General features: G+C 35.3%; 1 protein-coding gene across 1 annotated transcript in view; it reads right to left on the bottom strand.

Annotated features, from left to right (window-relative positions):
• Window positions 1-1,686: 1,686 nt before the first annotated feature.
• The window catches only part of AEBP2 (AE binding protein 2), a 32,709-nt gene continuing 17,051 nt past the window's right edge, over window positions 1,687-17,344 (bottom strand). Inside the window, exons 4-7 of the mRNA XM_009879659.1 lie at window positions 14,645-14,769; window positions 7,465-7,532; window positions 3,908-4,021; window positions 1,687-2,267 (exon numbers count right to left, since the gene is read on the bottom strand). Coding sequence (XP_009877961.1) covers window positions 2,237-2,267; window positions 3,908-4,021; window positions 7,465-7,532; window positions 14,645-14,769 — 338 coding nt within the window. The 3' untranslated portion in view covers window positions 1,687-2,236. The remainder of the gene's footprint in view (window positions 2,268-3,907; window positions 4,022-7,464; window positions 7,533-14,644; window positions 14,770-17,344) is intronic.

The raw sequence follows: 17,344 nt of genomic DNA, 5'->3' as shown, positions 1-17,344 counted from the left end.
TCTCAAACCCTCTTGGGTTTGGGAAAGTCACAGTTTACATGAGTAATACATGACTTGAATCCATGAATTCCCCATTTTGTAAAGGTATGCCTGTTACTACTTACACAGGAAATAAAGAGATAGTGACATTTTTATATTTATCTTTGAAAACTTCATTGAAATCTTACAATTTTGAAGCTAATTAGGTTTGTTTGCTTTGTTTTATTAGAAAAAATACTCAGGCAAGGTCTACAATCATCTGTCAATTATAAATGACTTACAAGAAACTCATGAAGCAATAAAATTAAAAAAATACAAATACAAACTATATCTGAAACTTCTATTTGGCAATTTTATAACAAATCCAAAAAAAGAAACAAAGATTACGGATTACTTTATAGGTACAGAAAAAGCAGTAGGTGAAGTGCTCAAGCGAAAAAAAAAAAAAAAAAACCAAAACACTGCATTTTTTCAAAAATAAAGTCACATCACTACAGATTTTATGAATAATACCCTTATTAAACAACCATTCCAGAACATCTTATATTAGTGGTGCTTTTAATCTGCACTTCATTTCGTTTGATAAGATTTTTTTTTTGTGTATATAAGTAAAATTTTTAACCCACTGGAGCTAAGCAAGACTCTCGTGTCAGTACCAATGCAGAATGCATTCGTATTACATTAGGATATGCTCACTTCTGCAACCAAAGGGTTACTTTAAGTTTTATTCTATTTAATAAAAATTTAGTGTAAAAACTGCTGGTTATTAGTTTCACTGTAGTAAATTCCTCCCCAATAAGGAGGACTAACTCTGCAGTTTGACTGCATATATCCATACAAATTTTACATATTAGTTCCTTCCAATAGTAAGGAAAAAACTAATTTCACGTTCACTATTAGAAAGGAGCGCCATGAATTAATTATGGGTACTATTCATCCCTCTAAGATTTCTGGGAAGGATGTTCAATGTATTTTTGTTCTTACAACAGATATTAACAGTAGTATATAGTCCCTTAGGTATGTAAAAGAAGGGTTTTTTTATTGTTAAGGAAGGTGCTTTTTTTAAACAATTCTTCTGGCAGCACTAGTGAATTACAATATCCTTCAATATTATTTCTACCGTAATATATACATTTTAACTTTCATGCCTCTAGAAAAACATCTACAGTACATTTCATAATATAAAAATATATTACAAATCTGCTGAAATATTTACAAGCAACGTCCTATTATCTATATGCAACATTTTTGTCTCCATACAAAGACTAACAGGTTAGACACATCTCTATTTGTCAGTTAAAAAAATCCATGGCTTCTTGCTTATTAAGCAAGAAAATGATTTTACTTTCCTTTTCAAAGCCAACTTTGGTGCATAAAGGATTGAATTTCTAGATTTTTTTTTTTTAAAAAATACCATTTTCTTTACATCTAGAAAACATTAGGCCAAATAAAAAAGTGTACTTTACAAGTGAATGGGGATCCTAAAGGGTAAAAAAGCAAAATAAAACACCAGTAACACTAACTGCTTAAGTAGAGGTTTTTCAAAAACCGTCCATTGATACAGATCACATAGAAGCAGATCTCATTAACATACTATACTAGTCCTGAAAAGGGGGTCAGACATACTGCAACACTCTTAACATCTTTAAACCGTACTATATGTATTCAGAGTTGACTGGAAAAGACAAGCATTCCATCAACATTTGTTTAAACATTATAATCCAACATATTTTAGGGATCTGCAAAAGGACACGCGATTACAAATGACGAACGATTACTATCCACCATACTCAAAGGGCAACAGGATAATCCCTCGGTAGCTGTTCTATTGTCTGGCATGTGTTATATTTAGTTAATATTGACAAGAAGCCTAATAGCTTGTTAACAGTTCTCCTGGGAGTTGCAAGTAAATGGTGATGGTTACTTTTTCTTTTCATCAAATATAAACTACTGTATTCACTAAAGAAAAAAGCAGCTTAAAGAAGCAAGCATGCAAAGCCTTTTAGTTGTTCCACTAAGTTGCCAGAAGAGTGTTTGCTCAGTCTCCCACTGTACCATTCCATGAAAATGTGGATATACAGTAATATATTAATATATTCCACGGAAGCATCAACTTCATTCACAGAATGTTTACACTAAGCATAAATATTTATCTAAGAAAAAAAAAAAAAAAGGATGGGATTTGACTAATGTGCAACTTTACTTCTAAATCCATTGTCAGTGACTAAGACTGCAGGTGTCCCCACTTGCTTGACTTTTACCTCTTCAACCTCTTCTGGGGCATTGTTCTGTAAAAGAAGATAGGACAGTTTTACATAAAGACTCTGAGATGTAAATTTGATTCAGCTAGAGTATACTACGAAAACCTGACTATATAAAATCTACTTTCATTTAATTTGATTAAAACTGAAAGCCATTTTAGATGATCCCATATTAGCGTACATTTCAAGTAATTATTTCAACTTTCTATTGGAGTCATCATTTTAGCATGATATTAATAGTTGTCACTTAATTCCCTTAATCACTTTTTTCCCTTGCAAAGCCTTGGTCTTCAACTTTATTTCTTTGCTCTCCCACAGTTGGTCCCCTAGGTCTTTTTAATCACACACTGATCTATACTGCTAAAAAAAATTCACACATTATGTTAGGGGACCTTAATTTTATTTGAGAGAGGTAGGATGGGTTGCTCATTTTTCTCCAAGGACTTAATCCCGAAGATCATTACAGTTTTATTTTAAAAGGTTACTTTTTTGTTTTCAAATCAAAATAATCTATCAAGTTCTGCAAAGGTAATCAAATATAAAGATGATTAACACCTAAATTAGCTTATAAAACAGTCACTGTGTTAAGCAGTTTTAAAACACACAATCCAATTTCTTCATAACATTTTTATGATTTACTGTTAACATCAGTAATTCATATAGTATAGTAAGTATTTTAAATACTTACATTTACAAAGATAGCAGATATAGTATGATGATTTATTTTCATATTGTAAAGCAAATTTTCATTAATTTGATTAGTGAAATACATTAAATATTAAAGGTGAACTGAAAGGCTTATCGCATATCAAGACCTCAGATTAGTGTTCTAGTTACTCCTTTAGACACTCAGTCACTGGATGTTAAGGAAGAAACATAGGAACACTGAACTTCTGTTATGGCAGAAAAAGCTTTTTTTTTTGGACCCATTTTCATGAATTTTTAATACAAGCCCATAAATACGTATTTTAGAGTGTTCAAAAGCTTAAGAGTGAATTAAGCATTTCAGATTACCTTTAAAAACTGTACACACAGAGAACTGTGGGTACTGACAATTATGTGAGCACACTAATAAAGAGAGGGGGGAAAAAAATCAGGAAATTATTAGAAACAAGATGGATTAGAAGCCAATCTGAAGTCCTAAAAACACAAATGTGAATGCAGCTTAAAGACAAGTAACATGTACTGTCCCCTTCTGTCCCCCTCTAAAGAATCTTGTATTAAAAAATAACAGTACTTGTATACAAGTACAGATTTCAAGGTAATACTGCATGTATTACAGTTGAATATAAAATATGTAAAGATAAATTTGGACTTTAAAAAAATTGGTATACAAACCAGTATGTGATCTTAACAGAAGTGATCTTTCAGGATTCCACTGTATGTACCTCCTTTACTAGAATTTCTGTACACCAAGCACAAAAAAGTAAAATACACTTGGTAAATACACACATTCCCCGTTTCTCAGTAACTAGAGTTCAGTTCAAGAAGTTAAGTAATTCTGAAACAGCTTAAGACCTCAGAACTTAACTCCTGGACGCTGACAGAATCAAGGCTCCCTGGTCTGATGTATAATGCATTAGTAATCCTGATTTTCCAACGTCAAAAAGTTAAGTGAGGCTTAAGACTATGTTTAAGAAAAGAAAGTTTCAAAATTAGGATGTTACCTGTATATGTTTGGGTCCAGAAGCAAGGCAGTATCTTTTGGTAGTTTTGATAAATGAACTACTTTAGTTTTTAACTGATGTCGCTCACTTTCATTTACCCACACATCAGGCAGACTATGAATAAATAAATAAAATAAAAATATTCAAAAAAGATCAACTGTTTTTCTTACCATAAAATTATGCGGTAAACTAGTACATATGAAGTTTTTTAAAGTAATCTTCACATTTCACTGGTTAAAAACCATCTTCACTGGAGTGAGGAAAAGACAGCCAATCTTTACACATTATACTTCAAATTTTTCAAGTTCTCAGTATGAAAAAGAAACTAAATATAATCTACATTATTCCAGAAGAATACTAAACCAAATATACAATGATAATGGCACTACATTCTTAAGTTTAACAACTTAATGTGAAAATGAGTAGCAGGAAAGAAAAAAAAAAAAAAAAAAACCACAGATCTTTGAAAATTCTTTATTTTACTAGGCAAAAAATCTTTGATGTTGTCAAAAAAGTAAGTAAAGGCCAGAACATACTGCAGGCACTGAGCTTCAAGTTATACTAATTGGCTTGCTCCAAGTTCAAAGCTTTCAATGTCAAAATGCTCCAACTTCGCTAAAGTTAATACTTTTATTATCTTCTGAAAAAAAACAGGCAATCACAACAATATTTTGGCTGTGTAACAGTTCTCACAGTGAGACAGATTAAAACTTGGTGTTTACACATTAAAGGGAATTGTTGCTTCAGTACCACTTGCAGTGAAACTTGGGGAAGAGGGCTGGACATAATATACACAACTGATCAATGTTTTGTACTTTATTCTTCAAAACCTAATATGCATACTTCAGAGTGACCAAGGCTGTGCAGAACAAACAAGTGATCCATTTTGCTTCCACTACAGGAGATGAAGGGAGAGGGGGGAGCAGGCAGAGAAAGAAAGAACAATGCCCCCAAAATAAAATAAATAAATAATTTTAAATACCCACCAAAAAAACCCCACACAACCAAAAAACAGGGCAATCCAATTGCCATGAGGCATTCCATAAAGTTTAATACAGATCATGAAAGGTGAGAAAACATCATAAGATTTTTTTAAATAAAGCCAAAATCAGTTTTTTGACAAGCAACATTTGGAAGACATTTTTAGTAGAAGCTATATGCTGAGGATGCAAAATGATACAAACAGCAAATAAGAAAACTTTTCACATAAACTATTTGAAATATACATAAAGACAACAACTCAGAAACTAGGAAGTACTAGCCCATAGAAAAATTCCTGCTCTAAAAAAAAATTTACAAGTTATTTCCCTCTTTCAGAGGAAATGGGCTACAGACTAATATTTATTTTTCCTGAAAAATACTTAATGTACAGACAACCTGGAGCAGTTTAGCAGTTTCTCAAGATGACTCAGAGTAGAAAAAGTTAAATCGTTATTACTAGCTCTGTCTGAAAGGCTGAGGAACAGCTCAGCACAACAGAAAGTAATCATCATGACTGCATTCAACTTTTCTAAAGTGTGAGTACGTTCACTATGTAAGACAGATGGACGACATGAGCCACAACACCTTGCATTTGCTGTTCTGAACTGTATTGATCAAGATGAAATTGAATCTACTGAATACTCAAATAATTCAAAACTACATCATTCAGTGCAGGAAATATACGCTCTACCTAACCCAACTAAAATGCAAGAAACATCAACATGGAACACATTATTCCTTTGATCTGACCAACCAAATCTACATTCTACTGGGTATGTCTTGACATTACTTAGTAACTTGTCTTCTCCAATGCAGAGGTTCTAATATCGTATTCATCTGCATGAGCAAAAAACCTCATTCGACTCTGCATTAGTAAAAAAGTTCTGATTTTTTATTTACTTTTCATGTTCCCAGCGTTATATGCTTTTTTAATGCTTTTTATCTTAAAATGCAATTAACACTCTCTGTAATATTTTAATAAGAATAATTTCAGAATGCCGTTACATATAGTATTACCAACTATCTGAAAAGGAAGCAAAAAAGTTACACTTTTTACTACAATATTTTAGTTACTGTTTCCCAAGCTGAATTGAAACTTGGAGTCTACAAGTGCTGTGATGAGCAGCGAAAGCTACAGACTCTTTAAAATTACACCAAAACGCCAAACGTCGCTGCAGATAACTTACCAGAAACCCTAGCCCTCTGCAGATAAAATTTGTAACAGATTCACACAGCCAAGTTCACACTACTGCACATGACTAATTTGGGACACCACAAAAATGAGTAATTTAAACCAGTTCACCAAAGCAAAGGTAATCGTCTGTTGTGCTAAGGCTCTGCATCACCATCACACTCACTCTCTTAAAAGCAACACTGAATCTAAAAGATCTCCTTGCTCTAAGAGTTAATGGCATGAACAGTGACTATTTCACCTGAAACTCAAGATATCCTTCCCTAATGAGTTCTACGAATTCAGGGATATCTTCCTGGTAAACTGAAGTTCGTTTTAAGAAAGAGCCTCTACACCTGCATGCCCTGCCTAATTATGAATCTATTCATCTTAGTATGAACTAAATGTCCCAGTAACTTCATCTGTATGCAGGACTAAGGGTCCAGGAATCTGTATGCAGGACTATGGATCCAAGAAATAAATTCTATTGTAATTATTTTTACCTTTAAAAGGAAAAGTAGTTGCTCACCTTAAAATTTATGGAAAACATGGAGCACGCAGCTACTGCCTCTCCTAAAACTACTCTGCCTACTGCTCTCCTACAGCATAGCGGAAACCAAACATTTATTCCATTTTTCCATATAATTAAGATAAAAATTTTTAGTGTGTGCCAGAAGAAAGAGATGAGATCTCAGCTATTTCAAAGTAGTAGATAAATTATTTCTAGAGTACACTTACTACTTCCTATGTCCCTATGCCCTACCCGAGGGCAGTACCTTTGTCCTGCATTACCCACAAGACTACTCTTTTGGAACAAGGCAGAACTTTGAAAAAAAACAAGAGAAAAAAGCAGCCAAACATGCTGGAAGAGTATTCCAAGTTTTGGTGGGAGCATCCAAAGAAGCAGCAGTATGAGATGGGTACTTTAAAGGGCAACTGTGGTTATTATACTGTTAAATTGTGGCAACTAGGCAGAGATTCTTGTCGTTCTACTGTTACACCAATGATTGTACATTTTTCAGTACCTAAAATTATTTTAGGATCATGATGAATCAGTGGGCAAAACAAAGATGTCTCAGTGATAAAACTCCTTATGTATATGGCTGGCAAAACCAACCTGAACTCCCCATTCAATAATTAGAGGACCCTGTGATTAATACCCATAGTGACAAAATGCATCAAAAATATAGCTTCCAATTTACCTGAACTGGTATCAGGGTCTAAAGACTTGAAAGCTAAAGTAAAAATCAATTAAAGCATTGCTTATTATTTTTTAAACTTCTAAATTATTATTCATTTTTCAAAACATGAACTTTAAATATTCAAAGACATAACATATTTTAGTAACAGACAGTTCATTTACCCCACTGTAAATCCTGTATCATATCACTAGCAATATACTCACATGTCCTCTGGTGTCCAATGAAGCAAGAGTTTTATTTTTCCAGAATCTTCTTTTCTTTTAGCTATTACCTGATAATAATTACATAAATCATAATTAAAACCAAATTTGCAGATTTTTTGCTCAAAAACTGTCCAGTTGAACATGAACAGCAACATTCACAAAAGGCAAACTGGTCTACTCTTTGAAAGTTGTATTAATTCTATATATAGCTAGACTGTACGTATCACTACTCAAGCATTCTTGGCAAGGTTTAATATTTTCCTTTAACATTTGTCTACTGAGTGGTCCTTACAAAAAAAAAAACCCACAAATAAACAAAAAAAAAACACAACCACAAAAGCATCCTGCAAGTATTATTCTTCCTTTTAAAACAGTTCAAATTTTTCAGCAGCTACTCCAAATGAGTTCTCTGAAGAACATACATTCCCCTACAAATCTGCTCGTCGTGCCACAAGACACCTATAGAAGATAAAAGAAACCAATGCAGCTTATAGTTTAATTATAGCATGGCACAAGAATAAAATCTTCTCTCACAAATGCTGTGAGATCTGGACACACTGTATGTGTAACTTCTTCGGTAACCTTTACTCATTCCTTTTCACTACCTAAACCAATCACTGAATGCGGCAACAGCAAAGGCTACTTGGAAGAACTCAAAGGCTTACAGAGGATGTTTAATACATATATACCAGGAACCCTTAACATTTGCTACTACTGCTATATGAATAACAAATCAAATGACATGTCAAAGACCTGTAAAATTTACAGAGTTTAAGCAGAACATATGTACTCCACTGGCAAGGTCCCAGACAAGAAGTGAGAATTCCTTTCTCATAGTTTCTCAAACTAGTTCACAGTAGACCAGCACACATAATACTCTCCCAGAAAATAAAGTTTTTAGGTGCAGGACCCTGAAGCTAGGCTCCCACCCTCAGCCAAGATGAAATCAGAAATACACATACGAAGTATAAAAAAAGAGAACTGTTCTTTCAGGTACAAATATATTCTTTAACACTGTCATTCTAAAGGTATCCCAAAAATTTACAGCATTCAGAAAAATGGAAAAGCCATTTGCTTCCCCTTCTACTGATTTACCCTCATCTTCTCCTTTACTACACGTCACAACACTTCATACAGATTTTCCTATTTGCTTCACACACCAATTCTCCCACCCTCTGCACCTCTGAGCACAAAATGCTTATTAAATCTTTGAAAGATTCTATACACAGCCACTGCAGATACTGTAAACTCCAAAAAGTTTACTAGAGAATCTTTAGAGCACAGAATATCATGCTAAATTAAACTTGGTCATGACATTTCAAGAAATTCACAAATTTGTTTGCAGTTTTATTTCTACCACTATGCAGTGATCCTCTAAACAAAAATGATGCAGAGAGAAGTGTCCATGGATTTAACAGCCAGATTATTAATAGAGATATATTTGAGAGATCGGAAGGTATCAACATGCTTGTAGACGAGAACTGGAATATTGAGTTTGCGTGGCAAGGTTTGGGTAGTGGGGGTTCTACAGGGGTGGCTTCTCTGAGAAGCTGCTAGAAGCTTCCCCTGTGTCCAACAGAGCCAATGCCAGCCAGCTCCAAGACGGACCTGCTGCCAGTCAAGGCTGAGCCCATCAGTGATGGCTGTAGCACCTCTGGGATAACATATTTAAGAAAGGGAAAAATTGCTGTGCAAGAACAGCCAGAAGAGAGGAGTGAGAATACGCAAGAGAAACAACCATGCAGACACCAAGGTCAGTCAAGAAGGGGGAAGAGGTGCTCCAGGTACCAGAGAGATTACCCTGTAGCCTGTGGTGAAGACCATGGTGAGGCAGGCTGTTCCCCTGCAGCCCATGGGGGTTAACACTGGAGCAGATATCCACCAGCAGCCCATGGAGGGCGCCATGCCAGAGCAGGTGGATGTGCCCAAAGAAGGCTGTGAGCCCGTGGAAAACCTGCGTTGGAGCAGGCTCCTGGCACGATCTGTGGCCCTGAGATAAAGGGAGCCCATGCTGGAGCAGGTTTGCTGGCAGGACTTGTGACCCTGTGGGGGACCCACGCTGGAACACTCTGTTCCTGAAGGATTACACCCTGTGGAAGGGCCCCACACTGGAGTGGTTTGTGAAGAACTGCAACATGTGAGAAGGGCCCACATTGGAAAAGTTCATGAAGGACTGTCTCCTGTGGGAGGGACCCCACGCTGGAGCAAGGGAAGAGCATGAGCAGGAAGGAGCAGCAAAGACAATGTTTGATGAACTGACTGCAACCCCCATTCCTCAGGGGGAAGGAGGTAGAGAAATCATGAGTGAAGTAGAGCCCGAGAAGAAGAGAGGGGTGGGGGGAAAGGTGTTTTAAGATTTGGTTTAATTTCCCATTACCCTACTCGGATTCGATTGCCAATAAATTAAATTAATTTCCTCCCAAGTCAAGTCTGTTTTGTCAGTGATGGCAATTGCTGAGTGACCTCTCCCTGTGCTTATCTCAACCCACGAGCCTTTCGTTATATTTTCTCTCCTCTGTCCAGCTGAGGAGGGGAGTAGTAAAGCAGCTTTGGTGGGCAGCTAGTGTCCAGCTGGCATCCAGCCAAGGTCAACCTACCACAGCGTTTGAGATACCAAGTTTCTAGAAAATACTGAAGCCTCACACTAACAGGTTATAAACCAAGTTGTCATGAGATATGGAAAGGGCCATCCAATGGCCTAAGGTTAGAAAAGCAATAAACTAAGTACAGTAATACACAGTTCTTTCAAAAGGAGGAGGTTGCCATTAGTTAGCCCCAGTTTTAGGATCTCTCATTTAATATGTATTCACAGTTCATCTGGAAATGGGATTAGAAGGCAGAGTGAGACAATCTGCTTTTGACATCCAGCAATTCAAGATAAACTGAAAGAATGCTCCCTGCAAGAACTGCATTAGGATGTCATAGTGGGATACTGTAGACAAATTACAGTAAAAATCCCTTTTTTTTGTAATCTCTGACAATTAGACAAAATTTAATTAAGTCTTGTATCAAAATACTATACAGTTCTTTAATTTAGGCATGCGAAACTTTGCTAGGACTTCTCATCTTAAGTCTCAAGCCATACCCAAAACAGGATACATCCTTTCGCTAAATTTGGAGCAGGGATGAAAACTCTGCCTTCTTTTTAAATAAAGATTTAGAAAACATTCCTCCAATCCCTTCCAACGTTAAGTTTCAGCCTTTGCCCAGAACCCAGCTGCTTCTTTTGCAAACTCGGTTTCTTTGCTGTAGACTGGAGCACCTGAGCCTGGAATCAAATAAAGATAACTCAAAGCTCGATTTACCGGGCAAATAAAACTCCAGTTCTCATCAGCTTTCCCCTTCAAAACCATAGATTTCTCTTGCACAGTCCAGTTCATTCTCAAATCAACCTTCAAGTTTTAAGGACATGCGTATGTTCTCTCACGTAATGCAAGCATCATGGATATCACATACTTAAAAGTTTACAGTGACATTTTAAAAAATGTTAGCATTTGGACACAGTAAACTAGCTACACGGATGTTGGAAGAAGTTATTCTCCACAAACTGCTCTTCATTCTATCTAAAACTTGAAGAACATGAACTAGGAAACCATACAAAATACACAAGTCACAGACACGTGTTACATCTAAGTATTAGTTAAAGCTGGGGTTGCTGTCCCTCTATTGCACGATCGATAGCACTGCTTTTACAGGGATTTACAGTATAATACACGGTGATTCCAGAACCTCAGATCTCTGAGAACCACACAATATCATCACCTGCATTCTCCAACAGGAAAAAAAAAAAAAGGTATAAACTAACATTAACAGTTTCTTGTTTTCAGGAATATGCAGTACAAAATTTAGGACTCTGTGGTCTTACCATCACCACACTGAAAAGAGGTATTTGTAAAAACTCAAAAAATGGAACACTGATGTGTAAAAGATTCAGGGTACAAAATTTAGGGCAACTCAAGTACTGCCTGAATTATACCACTGCAAGTACCATTCTCTTATTTTACAGCCCTCATAACATCCTCAAACAATCAGTGCTAAACTAAGGGCTTGAACCAGTTTTCACACACAGAGAAAAGTTTAATAGGAGAAGAAAGTAACTTTTAGCAGTAGAAAATTAAATAATTTTTTAATGAAAAAAGAGCTAATCATATGTAATACATGAGAGCTACAAAAGTTATAGCTAGGATGCTTTCGCATACAGAGATATACTTGTACTCAATGTGAGTTTTGCAGACTTTTTCCCCATATAATTGGCTTCTCTTGTCCCTACTAAATAATCAATACTCAAAATCTGAGCAATTCACTTGCCTTTGACTGAAATGAAAGATCCTCTCTCTATATATGGAACAAGCCTATTTTGGCTTAATATTGAAGCAGTATGTTAGCTTTCTGTTAGGAGACAACAGCAATCTGCCATCTGTAGCTGCCATTGCTTTTTCCGACATATATTTTAAAGTTTTTAATTGAAAAATATAACTCAGCCAGTAGATGTATGCTCAATACAACCTTATTTGTAAAATCTCTTTCTATACTCTCTAAATTTCATGCACTGCCCCAGAAACAGAAAGGAAATTTAATTTTATCTCTGTGAAGGAAACATGAATCAAAGTTGTCTCAAATCAGAAATGGAGTTTTGCTGACCTCTTCTGGAAAAAGAAAAAAATTCACCCTATAAATTGGTACACATCTTACTTTATTCACTTACTGTGTTTCAAAGTTTTAAGACTGCAAAACACATGTAATTAGTATCAAGACAGGTGACCAATGAACTAAAATATCTAAAAAAGCTAAAAACAGTGAAGAACAGTTTAGTATTCAAATGTTTTAGAGAATTGATTCTAGCCATTTCAAAAAGCTGGGGGGGGTTTGGGGGGGGGAGGAGTGCGGAACAGGGACAGGACAGGGTAACCTATAAACTGCATTTTTTAATGCAGTTAGGTAAAATGGAAACACTTGACTTTTTCCATCTGACAATCAAGAGAATCAAAGTACCAAGAATTTGACTCCAATTAAAAAAACTAAGCAGAAAAAAAAATAATCATAATAAGGTGAAAGGTGAACTCTGGATGGCAAAAGCGTTTCTTCAAAAAGACCTTATTGATGACTGCATTCTACAGCTTTCCATATCTATAAAGAAAAGGATGAGTTTAAATAAAATATATATATTAAAATATAAATAAAAGGAGAGCCTTTTCATATGAAATGAAAGGTATCTACATATCTACAGTGACGGCTTAGAAATTCTTTACATTAGTAATTTTTCACTAGGATATCCATCCTGTAAAATACTGCATTGTGCTGACATTCTTATGCTGCATTAAAAAAAAGCCCTGCATCATTTATGTCAGTTTTCAGACAGCAAGACAATTTTATCTTCATATTTTTCACCTTTCAAATTAATGCCCCTGATAATTTCAGTTTTTCTTCATCTGAAGGTGGACCACACAAACAATATTACACTATTTAGCCTGTCACCATTCAAACTCAATGTCCTAATGCTTATTAGTTATGCAAAATGTATTTGCATCTGAGGTGACCATTAGCTCAGTATAACAGTGTACAAGACTGCTTCTATTTCGCCTTTTCTTTTTAAAGCAAATTTTAGGCTGAATCTCATCAATATAGCTGATGTCCAGCACAAACCCACACAACCACAGCAGCACACTAAAACAGGGTAGCAAAGTGCAGCACAGGGCTGGAATCTTAAAGCGGTTCTCCCACTGGCACAACCTCTTCCACATCAGAGGTCTAAGCAATTTCAGATCTAATCAACCCCCTACCATCGTGTGACGCATGCACGGATAAGCTAAAAGGATTTTCACCACTTCCGCCAAGTTAATTTGAAGCAGTTTTAGAGCACATTCCTTCCTCTAATTCCATCTCCTTATGAATTATTCCAATAGCCAGAGGTGAGCTTCCACAACCGAGCAATCTGTCTGGGTAACCTTTCAGATTAAAGCAAGCTGTGAATTGGAAGAGAATCTGCTTTTCTTACAGCATTGTAAAAACCCATGTTGGCCAGGAAAACTAGAATGATATTTAAATACAGTAACAGCTAAGCCATCTGCAAATCTCCACTTCCAGCTGGTGCTCAATGCACATAAAGTTCAGGAGTAATCATTTAGGAAACATTTCTAATACAGGCCACAGATATTTATAACAATCATTAGCCTTGTAGAACAGAACAAAGTAAGTTTCCTGCATATAAAAATCATCTTTTTTTTATGGAAAGAAACTGATCAGTTGTTTGAATCATGCATTCAGGTTAAGCCATAGCTGAAGACACAGCAGTCAGCATTCCTTCCTTGGACTGCAGTTCATCTTGCACCAGTCTGCCAATTTAAAAAGCATGTCCTGCCCTCATTTTGTCCCATCTCTTAATTCTTTTATTAAAGAATCAGTCTCTAGCTTTTATGTGCCTATCTCCCAATTTGGTTAACAAAACCACAGGTCATATAGCTTTTTGAACTTCTGATCCGTATACCCCAGTTCAGTACTTTTTCCCCCCTTTCTGAACGTTTCCGAATTAATACTGATGCCTATCCTATCCAAACACAAGTGAAATTAGCAAAATAGGATATGAAAACAGGACTAAAGGCCAGTTCCCCACCTGGTACTTGCCTCTTTCTAGCAATTCACTGACATTTTAGTGGTAAGTTTATTAAAAGAAAAAAAAAAAAAAAAGAGGCAGGGACAAAAAAACATTTATTCAGGATTATATTTTCTAAACTAAAAAAGAAAAAAAAAAGGAATAAACACAGATTTCAGATCAGCACCTTTAAAAAATCTCAATTATACAGTTACTCTCAAAATTCCTTGTGATAACTTAGGACTACCGCTCACAACTATGGAAACGGCATCTGAATTGCATTCTTATTTAGAAGACTTAACCAATTTTTTATACAATGCATACTTGCTGTTAGATATTTCCCCAAGTGTATCAGACAGGAAAGGTTGCAAGCTATTCAATTTGTGAGCTAGAACAACTACTAACACTACTTTTTAAAAGTTAATTTACTAATAAAAATGGACAAATTAACAATGTAAAATACCCACTGTTACTTATTTCTGATTAATTGCCTACAGCAGTAAGAGGAACACAGAAATCTTTCTGAACTATTAGATTTTTCAGACATATAGGTAAACAAACACAATGCAGAAAATATAGATATACACTTACGGTACTATGAAATACAACACTGTGGCCTTTTCCTAAACTTTCTATATGTGCTGAGAGGTTAAAGCAGATGGCTCGATGTCTTATAGCATCCAGTGTTTGCGCATCAAAGAAGTCATGAGGTCTTGCTAGAAAAAAAAAAGGAAGAGATCTCCTTAGTGTCCAACACATTAAGAGCATTCAAACACATTCAAGCATAAATAAGTCTGAAATGTCATTAGTAAATCAGTTATTGTTATGGCAGTAGCATTACTTTGTTAAAGAGTTCTAAACGTTAATTTAACTGAGAGGAAGAAACAACTCTAAGAGGGGCACAATTCATTTACGTTTGGTCAAAACATACTCCTTGTAGATAATACAGCTATTTTGACAAACTGAATTACATGTGTTCTTTTTTTTTTTTTTAAGTTTCCAGTGAATTCTACTCTTTCTTAATCTTCAGAATTAAGAATTCATTAATTTTGCTGAGTACCCCTGGGAACATTCATTGCTGTCATCTCTTAGGGAAAAAAAAAAAAGGAAAAGAAGTCCCAGCACAAAGAAACTAAACCCAGAACTCATTAATAAATGTGAGTTCTAATTTAATGGAAAAACAGCTCAGGTTGTGATGTTTATGGGAACCTAACTGGCCAAGTCATCCTTACAGCACAGTCAATAGTTCCATTATTACTGATGTGACTTTTTAAAAAATAGTATTAAAGTACTTCAAAACATGATAGTGCATACAATTAACATCTAAAAAGCAGAATTACACCTATGCCTTATTTCTTAACTTTATTAAAAACAATCTGCTCAGATCTAATTTATAATCACTAAAAAAACCCCAGCTATTTCCAGTGAATACTTGTGTGCTGCTAAGAGATCAACAATGGCACTGAAAACAAAACTGCTTGTTACTGCAGTGGAACACAAAGCAAAGGATTACAAAAGAATTATTGTAAACATACAGAAAATACAAGCTCAGCACGGAATTTTTGATCTCTAAGGAGCAATAATACTGAATAGTCAGTCACATGAAAAATTCCACACTGCTATACATGTTTCTTTCTATATACAAGTTGTCATTCCATGTTTTTTGATTATTAGTAAACAGATTATCTTCTAGCCAAGAAGCACTAACTGCATCACATACTACACGTCAATTTATAATGAGTAAAGTGCAATTAACACCCATCTGATATCGTACAAGTAGTCTACAACCAGCAGCCACTAATAAAGACCTTTTCCTTTTAGAAAAGGACTTTTGTAGTGAAGTGTTTCTTGAACAGTAAAAAATTCCTAAGTTCTGGAGTGTAAAGAAGGCCTACCAATTCTACACTAAAAGTATTGTAACTGAAAAATAAGTGCTACTAGGGACATATTTGCATACTGTTAGAAATACTTCACATAATTTTTTAAAAAATATACCATACAGTACAGTAGTAAAATTACATAAGCAAATACAGCATGAATGAAAGCACTCAGATTTTAAACCTTATTTGAGAGCAGTAATACTCTATATAACACACTAAAACTAACTGATATTACATTAGCAACTATATATCATCCTGTAATCTGCAAAAACAGTGATTTGAAGTTCTTTTGTCTTCTTTTAAAACAACTTTGATATTCCTTTTGACCAAGATTATCTACCCATTATTTCAAAACAAACCACAAAATCCACTTAAAGCTAGTTTTGCTACACTCCTGGGACTAACTGTTGTTAAGCATTCATCTGTACATTATGTTCTGTCCTTACTCTATCTCAGTTGGATACTCCCAATTAGGCAATCATCTCACTGAAATGTTTTCTCGCTGTAAGTGGTAACATAGAACCACAACTTATGCTGCAGGTGGTCAGTGATGCAAGCATATAAGTATTTTATAAATAACTGAAGGAGGAAGGGAGGGTGGAAGGGAAAAGACAGCCCCAAATTTTTGCTTTTGGTTTCATACAGCAAAATTCTTTGGGATATACCAGTGGGTAACATTCAACAGATGCAGAAGAAAAGGCACAATTTGTCAAAGGCATATGAATAGTTTTACTTACTCCTTATTCAGTTTTAATCCTATATCTTAAACCTATTCTCTCAAAACTATCTTCAGAGTACCATATCTCCCTTCTTGCTTAATACAAGTTCCAAGTACACATCAGTTACTTAAGTCAAATGAATTAAGATCTTCATACCTGTAGCCTACTAAATGAAATTCCAAGTCTTAGGTGGCTAACATAGTATTACTTTAAGTTTCATGAAAAGTAAGGTGTCTTATCTCACCTACATTTCTCCAGTGAACTCAATTATCATGCTTATTAATAACTACAGTGTCATCTTTGCTACTGGAAAAGCAAGTGACAATATTGTAAATATAATCTTAAATTCCACAAAATTCTTTGAGGCAGCTTCAGAATAGCAGTACTATGACCTATTTTAGAAATACGTGTTTTCAATGTTTGGATCTATACCTCTAAATGACAGGCTACGTGGAGCAGTGAACGTGTATAAGACTAGCCAGAAGAGTGCTGCTACTGCCTGTAATCCTGAATTATTCTGCAATATCAAAATTTATATGACAAATCAGACTGTCTCTGTAGCACCACTCATGCAACCAGTTATAAGGGTGTCTATGGTAAAACACGCTTTCATCATAAAAGTACTAATTTCCAAACTTACAAGAACACATACTGTTTACAGACAGCAAAAAAGAAATGCAAAACCATTTAAG

The sequence above is a fragment of the Charadrius vociferus genome, unplaced genomic scaffold, assembly GCF_000708025.1.
Source record: "Charadrius vociferus isolate BGI_N301 unplaced genomic scaffold, ASM70802v2 scaffold90, whole genome shotgun sequence".
Taxonomy (NCBI): Eukaryota; Metazoa; Chordata; class Aves; order Charadriiformes; family Charadriidae; genus Charadrius; species Charadrius vociferus.
Note: the sequence above shows the minus strand (reverse complement) of the source record. Positions and strands in the feature narration are given on the sequence as shown.